Below are 20,761 nucleotides of genomic sequence, written 5' to 3'. Positions count from 1 at the left end.
CAAAACCCATCTCCAAAGACCAAAGCGCTCAGGAGGCCTGGCTTTGCCTAATTTCCTTTTTTATTATTGGGCATGCAATATTCAGAAAATAATTCACTGGTTTGAAGACAAACCAATTGCAGGAAAGGCAGACTGGGTACGATTAGAGTTCTCATCATGCCAACACCATTTGGGCTTAGTGGCTGGTGCAGCCTTGCCCCTTCTTAGCAATAACCTGAGTTCAAATATAAAAGTCAATCACTCAATAAGAATATGGGCTCAGTTTAGAAGGCATTTTGGGCTGCAAGGCACTTCTATCCTCTGCTCTGTTAAGTCAAATCACATGTTCATTCCCTCTTGTACAGACCCTTCATTTACTTTATGGTTTAACAAAGGGATTAGATCAATCCATAATCTATATATAGAAGACATATTTGCATCTTTTCCTCAATTATCCAAAGTCTATGACTTACCTAAGAACCACTTCTTTCGTTATTTATAGATCAGGAATTTAGGACAAAAGACACATAACTCATTTCCAAACAAACCCATAAAATTACATGTCGACCATATCCTGGACTTGAATTCAGACCATAGAGGATTGACATCCCAGATTTATGAGTTCATTAACAACATCAATCCACATTCCATGGAAAATTTAAAACTGGCCTAGAAGTCTGATCTTGGAATAGCTTTAAGAGATGACCAATGGGACTCTATTTTAGATTTGATACGCATATTGTCTACATCTGCTAAACATGGCTTAATACAATTAAAAGTTGTACACAGAGTACATTTTACTAATGCTAGATTGGCAAGGTTTTATCCAAGCATTGAGCCTTTATGCCCTCGATGTAGAGGCCAGCCGGCAGATTTAATGCACATGTTTTGGCTGTGTCCGAATCTCTCCACCCTTTGGATAAGAATTTTCAAAGCCTTTAGTGAGTTGTTTGAAATCCAATTTGACCCTGACCCAATCTGTGCTCTCTTTGGTTTAATATCACAGCAATCTCGTGCTCTCTTACCAAATAAAGCCCATGTGATCATAGCTTTCACCGCATTGCTTGCAAGGCGTTTAATCCTCTTAAAATGGAAACAACACACTCCTCCATCCTTTTCTCATTGGGTCAAAGATGTTATGCATTTCTTAACTTTAGAGAAAATTAAATACACACTAAAAGGGTCATCTGGAACCTTTGCTAAGATATGGAAGCCCTTTTTGTGTTTCTATGACTCTCTACAGGAACCCCTTGAAAGAGTTAGGGTAGAAGCCATAAATGTCCTATTACAGTAATGAGCATTCCCCCCTTCCGTTTTTTTTCTGTTTCGTTTTGTTTTGTTTTTTTTCTGTTTGTTTTATTTTTTCCTTTCCCCCTTCATCGTTCCTTCCTTTTGTTTGAATAATTAATACAATTATTTTATTATCTTATGTTTTCCCTTCTTTACCTAAATGTATTTTGTAACCTGTGATCCTATGAGTGGGTGGGTGGGTGGGTGAGTTGGTAGTGATGGGAATGGGGTTTTCAATTTGTTAATACATGTGATGAATAATACTTTGTATCTGGGTATGAGTAGCCGATTTGACATTATACATGTTTTGTAATTCTTGCGGGATAAAACATTTGAAAATCAATAAAATATATTTACAGAAAAATATATATTAATGTACTGTGATTGTAAATAATATACATACTTAGCACAAAAGTAAGGAAATTTGTATTTGGTAGATTATTTCTTTGTTGTAACAATGCTTCTTGGCAATAAATCTTATACCGTTGGAAAGCCTGATTATTTTCCTTTTAAATGGTGCCACATTTGTAAGGAACATGCATTTCCGGGATGAGCAGCAGAGCTGAGTATGTGGGCTGCGCCCATGAAAAATTTGTCAAATCTTCTCTGCCAATGCCAAACAACTTATTTAGCTGTTGCTATTGACTCTTGTTTTGAGATTCTGGTACCCCAGGTGCTGAGAATCAGGTGCCTGATATAAGGTTTATTGCCAAGAAGCATTGTTACAACAAAGACATATTCTACCAAACACAAATTTCCTTACTTTTTGTGCTAAGTTTAGTATGCTAGAACTCAAAAAAGTGATGTATGAGAGACAAAAGAGGAAAGGGGCCCACAGCGACTGCTTGTCTATAGGGCCCAGAATTTTATGCTACACCCTTGGGGGTAATTGGCCAAGTACAATTGGGGGGAAAAAATAAAAAACAAAAATATCAATTTGAAAACCTTGACAGAAGCCTTAAAGGTAGAATGAGTAAGATTTTCCCTAAAGAACAATGTATTTACTCGTCTAAAGTAATTATGAGCCACTATAGACGTGTGGCGGTGTCTGTACCTTCAGAGACCTTGTTCTCTGCCTGTATTTTCTTAGTTTTCTTATTTTGCTGTGTATGGGACGTTTCTGGGCGTTAACCTAACTCTATAAATACATAGCAACCAGGTGCCAGATCGACATCGTAAGCACGCATCCAAGAGGAAGCTACGACAATGGCGGACACAGTACCGAAAAGACGCAAATATAGCAAAGCGAAACGCCAAGTGGACAAAGCTCATTCCAAAACGAGAGTGAATCCTGGGTTGGCTTTCACCCGCTGGTTAGCACTGAAGAAGATGGGGATGAAGAGTGACGCGGAGTTGGCCTGTATACTGGGATGTGTTGTGGCAACTGTGGTCAGGGGGCGTGTCCTGCTGGTGACGTTGAGCAGGGGAGGAGGGGCTAACTTTGAATGTTGCGTTTACAAACCACAACCGACAAATCCTACTTGTTCTACCTTTAAATTCTACTCGTCGGTAATACAGAAACTACAGTGCAATGGTCTCTCCTCTTCTCTCAGCAGCACTGCAGGATTACTGGTATCATTTTGGGAGTTTTTAAAAAGCAAATAGAAATAGTTAATGAATAAGGATGACTGCACAACAGATGAAAATCAAACACAAAAAAAGGAAATAAGGTTGTTTGCATATGACGTCACGAACTACAGATGGAGGGCAGGAAGTGATTTTCTGTCACAAACTTTCGAATTGGCTGTGTTTGGCGTCATTAACTGAGAAACCACAAGGAATTTTTATTGAGTACCAAAAGTTGTTGTTCATGAGGGGGGAAAAAAATGCAAGAAATTGACCGGAAACACTGGAAAAAAATGGCTTGCGAACCGTCGTCTGCGGTCGGGAGGAGCGGAGTCGGACATAAGATCATGTCCAACATATCTTACTTTCTGTTTATACCTTTCTCTCATAACATTGTCTAAACTAGTACAGTTTGGGCTAAACTAGTACAGTTCGGGCTAAACTAGCTCCATCTCGTCCATTCTGCTTTACCCTTCCTGCCCTCCATCTGAATCTCGCACGTCATCAGAATCACATGACCGCAAACAAGCTGCTGTTGGGTTCTTGAGTGTCAGAACAGAAAATCAAAACACTTTTTTTTCTCGGTCCCCCTTTTCTCCCCAATTGTATCCGGCCAATTACCCCACTCTTCTGAGCCGTCCCGGTCGCTGCTCCACCCCCCCCCCACCCCCTGCTGATCCAAGGGAAGACTGCAGACTACCACATGCCTCCTCCGATACACGTGGAGTCACCAGCCATTTCTTTTCACCTGACAGTGAGGAGTTTCACTTGGGGGATGTAGCGCATGGGAGGATCACGCTATTCCCCCAGCCCCCCGAACAGGTGCCCTGACTGACCAGAGGAGGCGCTAGTGCAGCAACCAGGACACATACCCACATCTGGCTTCCCACCTGCAGACATGGACAATTGTTTCTGTAGGGATGCCCGACCGAGCCAGAGGTAACACAGGGATTCGAACCGGAGATTCCTGTGTTGGTAGGCAACGGAATAGACGGCTATGCTACCCGGACGCCCCAGCAAAGCACTTTTTAACCCATTCCATAATGCATGTGCCATTCACGGTACACCTCTTTAGTTGCATTTTGATATTGTATTTAAACTGTTAAATTGATCTCATAATTTAAATGTATGGTTGAGACTTGTCAGCCACACAGTACGTAGTTAGTCTGAACTGGCCTTTCTTATTCACTGGCACACTCCACGCTTCATAGAGTTCACTGGGAACCCTTATGAAACTCCAGGTTTTTCTGAAAAGAGGAGAAAAAAACAAAACAAAAGAAAGTTCAATCAGTTTGAGAAGCTTAACAAGAGGGCGACTGTCAAACAAGACTCCAGACCAAGACTGTTTTGTCTGACTTGGATCCTTGTTTTAAGATTTCTTCACAATTTCTCATAGATTCCAACAAAAAGTGTGATGTGTGTGTGTGTGTGTGTGTGTGTGTGTGTGTGTGTGTGTGTGTGTGTGTGTGTGTGTGTGTATGCACGTGTTTTTCTATACTAGTGAGGACCCACATTGACTGCATTCATTGCGTAGCCCTTAACCTTTACCATCAGAACTACATGCCTAACTTTAACTTAATCCTAATTCAGTTTCAACCCTAAACCCAAATCCTGCTCCTAGAATAGACCCTGGAAGAAGTGACGACCGGCCAACTGCTCTTATGGTTAAAAACCCACATTGGTCCTCCAAAATAAAGCTGAACGACAACTCACGTGTGTGTGGGTGTTCATGCATGTGTGTCTGTATGTTAGTGGGCTAGAATGAGAGCGTTTTCCTGCATGTTTTTTGTGTGTTTCATTTTGGTTGTAGTATTTCTGAAGGTTCGATCCAGATTCAAAGCGTTACTTTAATTTCTTACTTCATGTTTTTTTTTCTTAGTGGTTTGCCATCTACCCTGCATAAATGGTGGCAAGTGCAGTGCCAGAGACAAGTGTCAGTGCCCCCCCAACTTTACAGGGAAGTTCTGCCAGATGCCAGTTCAGACAGGGCACCAACAACAACAGCAACAGCACACATCAAGCAACAGCCAAGGCCAGGTCCACTCCACCCACACAATGCCACTGACCTACAGCAACGGACAGAATCCAGGTAAGACAAAGTTAAGAAATTCAAAACTTAAGTCCTGGAGCTTTGAAAGCATTGTTATGGGGGGAGGTTGATGGTTCAAATCACCAGACTGACATGGAAGTTCCGTTAAAGGGAAGTGATTGAGACCGTACTCTTGCTGTAAGCATTTTGGCGTGCATATCAGCAAACCCTTTAGTATTAAGTTGGACTGGTGTTGTTCATAACATGTATTTCTGTAATAACAGGGTGTAAATTTCCAATTGTACATTTAAATTAGCTGGTTTGGCCTACAAGTAGCCCACATATCTCAATATTGTTTAGTCATTTACAATCTCTCAAGTGTGAAAGAGCATGTTGGTCTAATCCTTTATCCAAAAAGTGATCTTTATCTGCCAATTTTTATTTTTATTTTTTGCATGAAAGCTCAACCAAAATTCTTATTTACAAGGACTGCCTGATAAGAGCGTTAGCCTCTTGAGGGGAAAGGGGAGGGAGAGAGTGAGAAAGAGAGGAAAAAAACACATGTATAACATTAGAATAATAAGAACGTAAGTAGAATGAGGACAGGCGTGTCAGGGTAGGCATGAGACAAACATCAAAGTGTAGTTAGGACTGTGAAGGAGAGAAGCACTTAAAGGTTTCTGAGATAAGGAGTCCTTGAAAGCTGTTACAGAGATAAAATTTTTCAGTTTTAGAGATTTTCGTAACTCATTCCAGTCATGGAAACTGATTTATGAACCACATTTTTGATTTGGCGTAGATTTTACACTGGACACTCTTCCTGACGCAATCCTCCCCATTTATCTGGGCTTGGGACTGGCACTAAGAATGCACTGGCTTGTGCATCCTCAGTAGCTGGGTGCAATGGTGATGGACAGGACAGGATTGATGGATAAGATCAGGCAGGAGTCTCTGTGGACTATGATGTTCGCCGATGACATTGTGATCTGTAGCAAGAGTAGGGTGCAGGTTGTGGAGAGCCTGGAGAGGTGGAGGTATGCACTGGAGAGAAGAGGAATGAAAGTCAGTAAGAGCAAGACGGAATACGTATGTGTGAACGAGAGGGAGGACAGTGGAATGGTGAGGATTGAGTTTAAATATTTGGGGTCAGCTGTTCAACGTAACGGGGAGTGCAGAAGAGAGGTGAAGAAGAGAGTGCAGGCAGGTTGTAGTGGGTGGAGAAGAGTGTCAGGAGTGATTTGTGACAGAAGGGTACCTGAATATGGAGCCGCCAGGGAAGAGGAAAAGAGGAAGGTCAAAGAGGAGGTTTATGGATGTGGTGAGGGAGGACATGCAGGTGGCTGGTGTGACAGAGGAAGATGCAGAGGACAGGAAGAGATGGAAATGGAAGATCCACTGTGGCGACCCCTAATGGAAGCAGCCGAAAGTAGCAGTAGTAATAGTAGTAGTAGTAGTAGTAGTAGTAGTAGTAGTAGTAGCAGATTCCAGTCATGGAAACAGTATCATATATTAAACAGGAAAATTAATTCAGCAAGCACTAAATATTTTGAGAATACAGAAGTGGTTTCCATCAGGGATAAGATATTCACCTACCTAAAAACGTTCTAGCATAAAAACGGAATTGGAGTTAACCACTATTATTATATGGACATGGTGATTTTTGAGAGAGAGAATGAGTCACGAGAGAAGCTGGTGGAGGAATAAACACTATGTTTACCCAGCGCTTATGAGAAGTGCCGGTATGCAAGAAAAGGCCACGGTACTCATAAAACACTGTTATGGCCCACTTCAAGCCCTGGATTTAATTACACATTTATCTTAAGTTATAATGGTCGCAGTATCATTGAGGAGGAAACCTGGGGCTGTATTACAGAAACTTCCTAGCTTACAACTCTTAACTGTTTGGTAACCATGGTAATTTGGACCTGAGTTAAAAAAAAAAGCCATTACAGATGGAACAGTTCCTAAGTAAATGTTCCTATCCTAAATTAAGATAGGAAGCATCCTAACTTACCAAAATCTTAAACTCTCCTAACTTTAGGATAACTGTTAATCTGTCCTAACTTTCACTTTTCCACCAGGTTGTGTTAGCTAACTTGTTTAAGCCGTATGGCTGCTGTTTTATTGCTTTTACACAACCAACGAAATGTCAACAGGCGGAACTTGTTCACTGGGATGTTATGGCAGACCCTGACCACATGTTGCGGTTTGATGACAAAACGCTGGTTTGTAGATACAAGCTAGCCCAGACCATGCTTCTGCAGCTAGCTGAGCAACTACGACCAGCTTCGGAAAGGTCAACCTGGCAACATGGGGCTCCCCCAGTTGTGGGCCAACTGACAAATGCACCTCGCTTTTTTTTCTTTCTTTTTTTTTTGCAAAAGGAGATTAGAAGGTGAAGTGGCTGATGTAGCAAAAAATATCTTAGCCCACTATGTCACCAACACCTCTAACTCATCTGTCTTGAAGTTAAGTGGCCGTCATTTTTTTTGGGGAACCTCCCCCCCTTTCTCCCCAATTGTACTTGGCCAATTACTCCACTCTCCTGAGCTGTCCCAATCTCTGCTCCACCCCCTCTGCCGATCCGGGGAGGGCTGCAGACTACCACATGCCTCCTCCGGTACATGTGGAGTCACCAGCTGCTTCTTTTCACCTGACAGTGAGAAGTTTTGCCAGGGGGACGTGGCGCGTGGGAGGATCACGCTATTCCCCCCTGTTCCCCCCCGAACAGGCGCCCCGATCGACCAGAGGAGGCTCTAGTGCAGCGGCCAGGACACATACCCACAACCGGCTTCCCACCCACAGACACGGCCAATTGTGTTTTGTAGGGGACGCCTGACCAAGCCGGAGGTAACATTTGGGATTTGAACCACGGATCCCCATGTTGGTAGGCAACAGAATAGACTGCTACGCTACCCGGATGCCTGCCTGTTGTTGTTTTTACTCCATTTTTTCTCCTACTAAATGTGTCCAAATGAACTGATTCAACTTTCTGGGATCCATTTTTTGTATGTTTCAATGTATGTTTCAGTATTTTTCAATGAGGAAAACCAACGGTTACAAAGTTGTTTAGCTCGGCGAGATGAGAATAGTATAGGTTGCTAGGTAACAGACATAAAGGTTGATAAGCGATGTTGGATTGAGTATTTAGGATTTCCTAATCTGAGATAAGATAGGATGAGGTTAAATTAGGATTCCCAATGTTAGTTAGGAAAAAATCCTATCTTAGACTCAAGTAATAATTAATAGTAATGGTTGATAATAATAGTTAATAATAGATAATAGTTATCAAGCTATCATCAGAGAGGAATATGAAAAACTTCTTCCTCAACTAAAACCTAATAATCTGTCCCCAGTGAAGTTCAGCCCCGGTATTGTCAACATCCACGTCAAGCACCCTCCAGAGGCCTCCGTTCAGATCCACCAGGTCTCTCAGTTGGATAGTAACCACCACAGTAGTCAAAAAGTGAAGGGCCATCATTTGGGCTCCTCTTCCTCCACCAGCTACAGCTACCATCACAGAGAAAGCACCAAGAAGATCCAGCACCACGGCCACAACATTGTCTTCCCTAGACAGCACGGCTACCAGGTGCCCCCCTATCAGCCCGTCACCTCCAAGAGCCAGCTTGGTCGCTGCTTCCAGGAAACTACAGGGAGCCAGGTATGCTGCCAGAAACATGACGCTAGATGATTAGCTTAACGAGAAAATAAAAAGAATTTAAAGGGGGGGTATTATGGAAAATAGTATTCGTCTCGTTTTTGGGTGGATTTCACTGTCAGTGAGAAGATGTTGTTAGAGCACATTAATACCATCTCTGTTCCGCCAGCTTTTTTATGTGAGAAAACAGCACCATTTGAACAAACTGTTCAGTATTGCCTCTCAGAGTGATGTCACACAGGGAACAATCAACCCAGAATTTCCATAAGGCTGCCCATGCCAAGAGCAAGGTAGCCGCTGTTTCTGTTGTTTCTGTCAAAAGAGGGGGTGAGACAAGCAGTACTCCCAGCCAATCAAAGTTTGGACTCATGGATGATGCTGTTATGTTGTTAAGTCCCCTCCCCCCACTAAAGCTTGTTTCATTAGGGATATGTGTGGATCACAGGAAACCAAAGCACTTTAGGTGAGCAAATTTTTTGCTGATATGTTTCATAGTCAGCTACAGGTTACAGTATTACCTGTTTTTCACAAAGTAGGAACCCCCACTGGGAACAGTTTGTTCTAAAATATCATGTTTTTTCACATTATACAACATATCAAACATCAGTTGGATATGTTCTTATTTTCAGAAGAGAAGAGTAAATTAGGGCAGCACGGTGGCACAGTGGTTAGCGCTATCGCCTCACAGCAAGAAGGTCCTGGGTTCGAACCCCAGGGTAGTCCAACCTTGGGGTTCGTCCCGGGTCGTCCTCTGTGTGGAGTTTGCATGTTCTCCCCGTGTCTGCGTGGGTTTCCTCCGGGTGCTTTCCTCCCACAGTCCAAAGACATGTAGGTCAGGTGACTCGGCCATACTAAATTGCCCCTGTGTGTGTGTGTGTGTGTGTGTGGGGTGGGGGGGGTCGGCCCTGTGATGGCCTGGCGACCTGTCCAGGATGTCTTCCTGCCTGCTGGTGTAGGCGTCAGCATCTGTGACCCTGAGAGCAGGATAGGTGGTTTGGATAATGGATGGATGGATGGTTCAATTATTGGAGTGAAGTCGCATGTAAACGGATAGAGAAAAAAAATTATACAGTCCGGAAAGGTGCCAGTTGGAGAGCACACTGTTAATTTTTTTTATTCTGGTTATTCCCAGGAAATACAGATCATATCTAACAACCTTCTGTGTGTGAAAATTGTCCTCTATCTTGTGCTTCAGTGCTTCACAAATTATTAACTACATTGGCAAGTTTTTCCACTATCTGCCTTAAATTACCATTCACTTTGGTTTACATTTTGCATTCAGATTGGTAATGTAAAGATAAGGGTCTGTCAGCAAGCGAGGGATGAAGCGTGAGAGAGGTGTGTTCTCATCTGTGGATTCATCTTACTGATGTTGGATGAGGCACGTGTAAAGCATTTTTAATGGATTTCAGAAACTTAGGATCGCACGCGCGCGCACACACACACACACGAATGAAATGTGACCACCATTATTATTCCACTGAAGTACTGAGAGCTGTCATTTATCCATTACTCCTGTTTTTTTCCTCCAATTGCTTCTTCCTGTTTCTCTCTATATTGTTTTTTCCCTTCTCTCCCATTTCACTCTTTCTTCTTACTCCCCGTTTTTATTCTCTGCTTTCCCTGACTCTTCGTCTGTGTCTTTGACGTCTATGCCATGCTTTCAATCCCACGCTGTGTTTGCAATGCTGCCCGGCTGGATGTCAGTGTGGGAAGGCCCTCCCAGGACTCAGTAAACAGGAGGACTGCTGTGGGACCATCGGGACGTCCTGGGGCTTCCACAAATGCCAGAAGTGTCCCAAGAAACCATGTAAGTACAGTGTTCAGATGTGGTTTGTCAGATTATATGTGAGATTTTGTCTCTCTCTCTAGACACCACACCAACCTTTTTGTTTTCAGAAAGGAAACTTCCTCATCATTTTCTGCTTTTTGTACATTGTCATCGTTTCCTTATTTATAATTCTTGTACTTGTGTAACATTGCAGTTTTGTGTCAGTTTTCTGTCTAATTTTGTTACCTTTTTGCTTTGGTAACATTGCAAAAAAAGATGATTATCCTTTTTATAAAATGCAGCGGAGGGGTCATTCCCCTCTGTTCCTCCAGTGTGGAAGTGGAGAGGAGAGTAGTTTAGCCAGGAAAAGTAAGGTAGTTTATGGGAACATTTAGGACATATTGCCGTCTAGCATACAGCCTTGGTTTTTTGTTTTTGTTAAACAGGATGAAATAGTGTGTCACACTTGTCGTTATCTTTCCATCACAGATGTGAATATTTAAAGGCCCTTTTACATCAAGCATATCACGAATAATCCACACAAAAATGCAAAAAATTCCAAGGAGAAATTGTTACGTCAAAACTATTTATATCTATTGCAATTCAGAACACTTCAGGTAGAATTCCAAGAAAGTTTTGCACCGAGGTGCCACGAATAAAAAAAAAAACCCCAACAACAAACAAACAAAAAAAACAACAACAATTTTAGGTGCATCCAATTTTGGAAGGGAGGAAGGAACATGGGGAGTTCCACGGACTAAGATCTAAGAGATCAAACTATACTTAAGGATGACAGTGAGCAAGTTTGAGTATGTCTTATTTATTTTAAATTTGGGATAATAACATTAATGATAATAATATTAATAATAATACAATAGTTGTGTTGTGTAATATATGTTACAGGGCTGCATAATTATGTGGTGACGTACTGGATGCAGAGGGGGTTAGGGGTAAAAGTATGTAACCGGAGGGGGACACGAGTTTGAGCTAAGTTTGTGAAGCAGTCTAAACATTACGCCAAGTAGTCATCTTTTTTTGTGATCAAAAGTTTATATTGATTTTCAAACAAACGATAGGGTACAAGGGGGCAAGCACATCCTTTCAAAGTTGCTGGTTACAGCAGTGGTAACGAGAGTAAAAAGAGCGATAGAGATCATCCCTACTATTATAATGGTGATAACACAGATAAATTCGGCAGGTATATGTGAAGTACAATACATAGTGTTCTGCAAGCTTTAGTCGTTGTCCCTTATCCAGGAGATTATATTTGAAAAAAGGGATTTACAGGCTTCCACAGTGGCTGATCGAGCCTTCTTGAGTCGTGCAGTGATATGTTCAAGGTTTACAGTGTTGACAAGGCTGTGAATCCAGAATGATTTCATACCTATATCAAGTGTATACCAGTGCTTATTGGCATGCACCTGATATAGCTGTTATGTGTAACTGTCTTCTTTGCAGCTGTAAAACCAGCAAATATCATTTTGTTTTCAATTTGCTTTAAATTGAGACCAGAATTGTGATTAAGGAAGCACAGGCCTGGATTAGGGACATATGAAATTTCAAGTTAATCAAATAAAACAGAATTCACAAAGGTCCAGAAATTAGAACTACTCAGACAGTTCCAAAATATACTGAGGAAAGTTCTAGGTAAAATAGTGTTGTATTGCCTCCCGTGCCACTTGATAAAGCACTCACAGGACACACAGCTCTCCTTCAGTGCTTTACTGATTGAGCTGCAATCACAATACACAACAGGACAAGGGTGATGAACATCAACACACTCTCACATAACAGCTTTCTCTCAGTCCGAAACCCGAACTGAGGGGGAACTGCGCATGTGCCCATACCAACGTGCAACAGGCGACATCACATTTAAGATGCTTAACAAATGAGATTTAAAACAGCGTAATTTACATTGACTGCATTAATCTCTTTTCAGTAAATACAGAACAAGTGCGCTTTGTATTGTAAACATTATATGGAAAAGCAAAAATTAACAAATGATCAATACCTTATATCATGTCATCCCTTTAATCTCCCTCTAGTGTAACCTTCTGGCCCAAACCACTTCACTAGCATAGGGGCGCATTGTTTGTAGGAATCTTATTCAACCACATTACCATTATTACAGTTGCATATATGGCAGTCATAAGTAGGTCGTAGTTTCATCTGGAACCTCTTGTAGGGTGTTGTGTACACTTTGTGAATAGATTTAAAATGAATTAGTTGATGTGCTAGATTCTTAGAAGTCATGTTCAGATTGGACCACACCCTGCTCTAGTTTAGATTTATATTCATAGTTCCCAATTCCCTACTCCAAATGAATTCAACTGGCAGAGGTTTAGAACAGTAACCAATTAATTTGCTCTATCATAGACACAGATGTTCAGACATATTGTGGAACAAAGTAGTCTAATGTGGGGTTTGAGGGGAGAGGAGAGTTCCAGGGAACTCCATATGCTTTTAAGGCTCGTCTTATCTGAAATTATACGAAATATGAAGATGAAGGGAGAACCTTGCCCTTAAGTCTTGAATGGGGCAAAGACCCGCACCATCGTAAATGTCACCACACGTGTTTATTCTAAGAGATGACCAGGACGGTTAAATAAATGGTTGGCCACCACACATTAAGTTATGCCATTATGGTGTGCTGGGAGAAAATTTAAATGGACTACCCATCCAATGTTTGACCTTATTCCACACCTGTAGTGTGTTTGCAATGATGGGTCTGAATTTATTGTTGATGGTTCTGTTCGTTATTCTAGAGAACAGAATCTCTTGCAGCCTGTGCGGTGTCACCTTAGCAGAGTCAATCACTTACCATGCAGTTGTAGACTCTGGGTCAACCCATGTGCTGAGAGGTCTAATTTGAAATGACCAAAACAGAATTCAAAATTTGCTACAGCCAAATTTGGTATCACCCGACATTTTGGGGGCACTGCAGTGTAGTCAAACGAATCCTTGGGCGTCTGCCATCCCAAATGAATTTAAAAACCATAGAGTGAGTGTCTTTAAAGTAGTTTGGCGGACAGAGGGGTAACATAAAGAAAATTAAGATGAGACAATACCTTCATTTTAACTGTATTAACTCTGCCATGAAGAGATGTCTTCAGATTGTTCCATCTTTGAAAGTTTGTCTTTATCTTGTTCAGAGTAGTGCTGAAGTTGGCTCTACTTGTTTTAATAATAATGATGATAATAATAATAATAATGCATTTTATGTATATATATATATATAGTGCTTTTCGTGGTACTCAAAGACGCTTTACATAAATTAGAATAAACTAAAAGCAACACACCAAAAACATGCAACACAACATAAATCACAGATGAAAGCAAGTCTGAAGAGGTGAGTCCTGATTAATGACTTAAAAGTGGGCAGATCGCAGCAGTGTCTGATGTGCTTGGGAAGGGAGTTCCAAGAGGAGGGGGCAGCAGGTTAAGTGCTCGGTCCTTAGTCTGCCTCAGATTAGGGGTAGATAAGAGGGCGGTGGGGGGGGGGGGGCACGAGAAGGCAATGGAGAAGAGGTGTGTCTTGAGATGGGATTGGAAGAGTGGGAGGGATTCTGAGTCTCTCATGATTTGGGAGAGTGAGTTCCAGAGTCTGGGAGCTGCCCTGGAGAAGGCTCGGTCACCAAAGCCACAGAGGTTTGACCTGGGGATGGAGAGAAGGGAGGCTGAGGTGGATCTGAGGGACCGAGAGGGTTCGTAGGGGGAGAGGAGGTCGGTGAGTTATGGGGGAGCCAGTTGGTGAAGGGCATATGTGAGAACCAGAATTTTGTAATTGATCCAGTGGGGGATGGGTAGCCAGTGGAGGTCTTTAAGTACTGGGGTGCCAGGATTCAGTGAAAGTTAAAAGTCAGGCGGATGCATTCTGGACCAATTGGAGTCTCTTGATAGAGCTAGCACTGATGCCATAGAGGAGTGAGTTGCAGTAATCAAGGCAGGAGGAGATGAAGCCGTGGATCAGTGTCTCAGCAGCAGGGAGTGTGAGAGAGGGTCTTATTTTCACAATGTTGCGAAGGTGATAGAAGGAGGATTTGACAATTTGGCAGATATGGGGCTCAAGGGAGAGGGTGGAATCAAGGATCACACCAAGGTTGCATGCCTGGGAGGAAGGGGAGACAGTAGTTCCATTGAAGATGAGCGTGAGGTTGTTGATTTGGCTGAGAGTGGATTTGGAGTCAATGAGGAGGAGTTCAGTTTTGTCGCTGTTGAGTTTGAGGAGGTTTGCTGCATCCAGACTTTAACTGCAGACAGTCAGGAGTCGGAGTGAGAGAGGGGTGGATTGTGAGAGGATTTGGTGCTGAGGTATATCTGGGTGTCATTAGCATAACAGTGGAAGTCCAGGTTGAAATAGTGGGGAATCTGACCAAGAGGGAGGATGTGGATGATGAAAAGGAGTGGGCCGAGTACAGAACCTTGAGGAACACCTTGTGTGACTGGATAGAACCGAGGAGTGGTTGTGAGAGGAGTGGTTTTATTTATATTTGTATTAATTATAACACCCAGATATGGTAATGAGTTTTTAATCTGAATAAATGAGGGGATAGGAGTATTTATACTGCTATTATTAAGGGGTGTCAGAGCAGACTTTGTCGAATTTATTTTGTAACCTGATATATCACTAAAGTGATCAAATTCCTTGATTATTGGGTGAACTGAGGCGCCAGCGTTGTCTAAAAATAATATAATATCATCAGCATACAGTGATATATGATTATGACTGCCAATTTTAATGGGGGGGTACTATTAGGCTTGTGCCAGGGGTTCGAGGGATAGACAGAATGATAGTGGTGAAAGTGGACATCCCCATTTTGTTTCATGGTGTGATTGATTTTTAAATGAAATTTCTTGTTGATTGAAATACATGCACCCTTGGTTTTGTGTAGGGCACAGGATGACACGATCAATATGAAAGTGTTTGTTTTGAAATTGAGCCACATTGCATATTTTTAGGTGCATTTCTTGAATTAGGGTAATATTCTCTTTGTTATGATGTAGGTACTCTAGAACACATGTTCATTTAATAGCGGAGTTTAGGCTGTTTACATTCAGTGATAAAATATTCAATGGTTGCATTTATGTTTAGTGCAATAGTGGATAATATTGAAATCTCCCTGCCAATCACTGCAAAATTTTACCAGTGCTGATAATGTTCTAGCATGGAGTAAGATTATGTCTGCTGAGGGGGGGATTGGGGAGGAGAAACTATAAACAAAAACAGGTACAGACTGCACAGAGATAAGTCTGTATGTTCATAAAAGCACAAACATGGGTTGATACATGACCTATCCACCCCAACGCATGGCTATAGTACCAGGTGTGCCCACACAGTCCACTAATGATTTGGAAACATTCTTCACATCCCAAATTAGCAAAGCTATTCTAACTGATTTATCTTAACTTAATATTGGTGTTGGTGGGCCAGTAGGGGGTAGTCTTCCCTCTGGTCCTAATAAAAACAACAAATATCAAATCCCAATGCCCAGTGCAGTGACGGGGACTGTAGGCGATACCGTTTTTCGGATAAGACCTTAAACCGACGTCCTGACTCACTGTGGTCGTCAAAGATCCCATGGCACTTATCGCAAAGAGTAGGGGGTTCCCTGATGTCCTGGCAAAATTCCCAACACTCTTCATCTGGTCACCTAATCATCCCCCTATGTAATTGGCTCAATGATTCCTCCCTCTCCACCTCAAACTGATGTGTGGTGAGCGTTGTGGTGCAGAATGGCTGTTGTGCATCACCCAGGTGGGTGCTACACATTAGTGGTGGTTGAGGTGAGTTACCTCCTTCAATGGGAAGTGATTTGGGTGTCTTAAAAAGTTTTATATAAATGTCCGTCCATCCATCCATCATCCAAACCGCATATCCTGTTCAGGGTCGCGGGGATTCTGGAGCCTATCCCAGCAGTCACTGGGCAGCAGGTGGGGAGACACCCTGGACACTCGCCAGACCACCACAGGACCAACACATACACACACGCACACACACACACACCTAGGGACAATTTTAGTATGGCCGATTCACCTGACCTGCGTGTCTTTGGACTGTGGGAGGAAACCAGAGCACCCGGAGGAAACCCACACATACACGGGGAGAACATGCAAACTCCACACAGAGGACGACTCGGGACGACCCCCAAGGTTGGTCTACCCCGGGGCTCGAAACCAGGACCTTCTTGCTGTGAGGCGACCGCGCTAACCACTGCACCACTGTGCCACTGCTATATAAATGTAATGATGATGATGATTATTATTATAACTAGCATTGCAAAAAAAAAAACAAAACGTGAGAATTGTCAAAAAAAGCAAACGTGGTGATACATAGATGTGGGGAATCAAATGTTATCTTCTCGCATTTGTACTGCAGCTTCATCAATGCAGGATAGATGAGGAATGGTTCCAGGCCTATAGCTGTAGCCTTCTTCATGAGGGAACTGATGCGCGTTCTCCTCACAATTGTGGTAGGGCTGAAATCAGGGAAGAACAGGAGTGTTGGTTGCATATTTCACTGGATATGCTTTATGTGCACCTTTAAGAATATCTGATTTATCCTGCAGTTGTAATACATGAAAGATTAGGGTGCGCAGTTTATTTGTTGCTATCTCGTCTATCATACACACGATGTACCCGAACAATGTCGATGTCTTGACCCTCCAGCGACGGGATCCACTTGGGAAGACCGGCTGTCGAAATGCTCATGGTGGGATAGGTGTCGAAAGATCTGATGTATGTCGATAGGATTGTTGAAAAAAGACTATGTGGGCAGAGCTAGCAACTATGCTGGCATTGCTGTTGAAGGGTCACGTGATCTCCCCCCAAGGAGTCATCTTTAGTGAAAATAAAATACCCAACACAACAGTTGCACCTATTCTTTCACAAGCGAGAGGTTGGGGAAAAAAATTGACCAATGCTAATAAAATAAATGCCACATTTTTGCAGAGCAAGACTTTACATTGTATGTGTATGGCTTCATTCAGTAATGATTTTTATAAGAGTATTCACTGACATGAAAATAAATCACAAAACTATAGCACTTAATGTGAAATTGCCCTTGGTGAGGACGCAGAGGGATATAAGGAAGTTTTATGCAAAGTTGAGTGTCATCAGCATATCAGTGAACTGGAATAAAATACTAATGATGAAAAATAATCCCATTTTTCCTGATGAAAATGGCCTTGAAATTGGTCCAATCCCATATAAAGGGAACATGGATAACTCTGTTGGATCCCACTGATAATAGGGCGTGCTCGGGAAGTGCAGCCTATGAGTGAACACTTCTTGAGAGGTTGGCCTTAAGCTAGTTCAGAGTAGAGACAGATGGTCCAGTGGTGTTGTACTGGTGTTGGAAAAGAATAGCATGGTTTGCTGTGTGAAACGCTGCCCTCATGTCCAGGATGGGATGCCATCTGGAACTTCTCAGAGAAAATGTTATGTTTGCGACGTTTTTGCAGCTTGGCAACAGTGGCCTTTTCCATGATCAGGGAATGGAAAGGGAGGTTGGAGATTTGCATGTAGTTAGTTGGCCAGGCATCTTGAGATGGGGACTAATGATGGCAAATTTTAATGCAAGTGGAACACTTCCAGCTTGTTAGGAGCTGCAAATGATATGGTCAACTCATTCGACGACAGTAGAGATACAGAATTTGAAGAAAAGAGATTGCACGAAAACCAGGGCACATGTGGAGTTCATTTTACAGATTTTATCCTTAATTTCTTCCCTGTGTGACTTGAACAAATTGGTTGAGAGCCTGGAGAGTCCCGAAAGATGGTCAAGGGCAGGAGACTTTATTTATAAGTTAACATAAAAACTAACACAGTGGTGTCATGGGGGATGGTGGTGTACTTGTTCCCTACCCATTAAACAACTGGGACCCTTCCTAGAATATCACTCTACTTTTCCCTGACACGACATGAAACCCTTGCTAGACTAATCAAATGCCTCCCACCCAGACCACCCACAGATATTATCGTGACTATTTAAAGACTATAGTGCCAGGGGCATTAAGAGTCCAAAGCATCTTTCCAATTCAAATTTAGACCCAAAGACCCAGATTCTTAGGTGTAGCCTACACTCTGAAATATGTCTTAATATGGCCTCATGACCGGCTTCCTTTGGCTGCTGTATCTGCTGGGCAATGGCAAAGATTCAGTCATGGCAAGTCAGAAACACTGCGACACCATTGTTTTTATTAGGATATAAAGAGATGGGTGCGTTTCATCCTGGGAGTTATTTCAAGGAGGGTAAAAGTACTAAGTGTCTTAAGGGCACTCAGTGTCCCCACCCCTCACCCCTTTTTACTTACCAGGCTTATTTTAGATAGGTTGTTGCCCAGAGGAGGCAGAGGGAAGAAGATTAAGAGTCCGATTCAGGCTTTGTTCTGAATGTGTGGGCTGTTAGCTATTCTAACCTCATTCCCTTTATGGAATTATGGAATTTTTTCCTTGAAGCCAAAGCTATGGGATCCAGAGCATAAGAGGATCTGTGTTTGTTTGTGTGTGTGTGTGTGTGTGTGTGTGTGTGTGTGTGTGTGTGTGTGTGTGTGTGTGTGTGTGTGTGTGTGTGTGTGTGTGTGTGTGTGTGTGTGTGTGTGTGTGTGTGTGTGTGTAAGTAAGTTAGAGTGACCGCTGTTTCCTCACATTCAACTAGGGGAGCTCTGGGGAAGTAGCGTGGGTAGTTTCACATTAATAGCCTCAGAGGAAGGAATGGCCTGTTACACCTCGCCCATCAAATGAGTATAAAAGGATCATGTTCCATTTAGATTACAGAGGCTTCTTGGCAAACAGTTGGATCCCTTGATAATATGAATGCTCTAAATAGGTAATTACATGACAGCTGATTGAGCTAATGCACTGTGTGTGCACTTCCTCCTCTTCCTCATCTCGTGGTCTTGCTCTTGGAATATTAGATCTGATAAGCCTTGTTCCTTGGTATGGACAATGGTCTGCTCCATGGGAGGAAACTGGATTGCTTTGGTTTATAACCAGTGCCCTTTCAGTCTCTAATAATAAGAGATGTTTTATTCCTCTGACAGTAATTCAACAATGAAGTTGTCCTGAATCTCCCACCACCACCCCGAAAATAAGCCCCTACTTTTTCATCCTTTCAAAACAGAGACTTTCAAAGGAGGTGCTACAAAGCCCTACTGTTGTCCTCCCTCTGAGTGGGATGGAAGGAATGGAAAGCGGTGTGAGTTCAGCATTCACATGCGGGTGTGCCATGAACTACCCCATTGTGTAATGGAGACACTTGAGGCTGGTAAATAAATTGGCTTTACATGCAAACAAACATTGTGTTGTTGTTTCCCATTAAGTAAGTAGGCAAGCTCCTTTTAGGTATTTGGGTACCACCTCAGTACGGGGGCAGAAAAAGCCTCCACTGGTAATTTTATCCAACACTGCAGTACTTCCTATCCATGTACCAGCAGGAGGGCCTCTCAGAAAGAAAAGTCGTCTTTCCTCATTCTTTTTAGGCTCTGCCTCAAATGATACACTTGTAGTCTTGTGGTCTTCATTTGGGAGTCTGCAAGGACCATGAGTCCGCAGAGCAGGGCTAACTTTGCTGGCAGATGTACTGTGTACAAGTGTACTGTATATTTACACAAAATTACTTTGAAATATTATCTGTGGGATTTTCACTCACTCATGCATAGAAATACCAAATAAAACTTAAATCACTGAGGAAAACCATATGTCAAGTAGTCCTGATCAAGCTTACCAAACAGCAGCCACGAGAAACAGAGCGGTCATGAAGTGACTCGGCTTGCATTCTGAGCTAGCTGGACAGCGAGACGTAAAGACTGTCAGTGAGCGTGCCCTGAATGGCATGTATGACAGACAGTAGCTAGCACTGTGGGTGGGCTTTTAATTTCTTCCAGTGAATAGTGGGTCGGAAGTTAGTGAATTAAAAAGATAACACTGCTACTATTTACTGCCGGAGATTTGAATAACTGTGTCAACCAGTTATGCATCTGGAAAGACAAAAATGCCATGAATTTCATATTTTGAGTGTGTTTTAGATTTATTATAAATAATTATTCTTGAAATTGTTATTAATTATTGTATTGATTAGCCTTGGTGGGATGTGAGCTGGAAGACTTGAGATAAGAAGTACAGACAACTGCCCTATAAGAGAGAATGTACTGTACTGATCGGTGCGCATGTGGAAGGAAAAAATGACTTCATAATGACATAATCCACAGGTAATGGTTTAAATTCTGATTCAGTCAGTCTGCATAATAAATCATTGTAAACTCTGTATAGTTCATTTATTTTACCATATCTGATCTACTGTGGGCGGCACGATGGCGCAGTGGTTAGCACGGTAGCCTCACAGCAAGAAGGTCCTGGGTTCGAGCCCTGGGGTAGACCAACCTTGGGGGTTGTTCCGGGTCGTCTTCTGTGTGGAGTTTGCATGTTCTCCCCGTGTCTGTGTGGGTTTCCTCCGGGTGCTCTGGGTTCC

General features: G+C 42.5%; 1 protein-coding gene across 4 annotated transcripts in view; it reads left to right on the top strand.

The window, feature by feature from the left end:
* The window catches only part of ltbp1 (latent transforming growth factor beta binding protein 1), a 281,927-nt gene that overhangs the window by 127,743 nt on the left and 133,423 nt on the right, over window positions 1-20,761 (top strand). For all 4 annotated transcript variants that reach the window (XM_056292168.1, XM_056292167.1, XM_056292166.1 and 1 more), the window contains exons 6-8: window positions 4,715-4,924; window positions 8,221-8,525; window positions 10,230-10,332. In XM_056292168.1, the coding sequence (XP_056148143.1) occupies window positions 4,715-4,924; window positions 8,221-8,525; window positions 10,230-10,332 (618 nt within the window). The remainder of the gene's footprint in view (window positions 1-4,714; window positions 4,925-8,220; window positions 8,526-10,229; window positions 10,333-20,761) is intronic.

This window comes from Lampris incognitus, chromosome 13 (assembly GCF_029633865.1).
Source record: "Lampris incognitus isolate fLamInc1 chromosome 13, fLamInc1.hap2, whole genome shotgun sequence".
Classification (NCBI taxonomy): Eukaryota; Metazoa; Chordata; class Actinopteri; order Lampriformes; family Lampridae; genus Lampris; species Lampris incognitus.
Note: the sequence above shows the minus strand (reverse complement) of the source record. Positions and strands in the feature narration are given on the sequence as shown.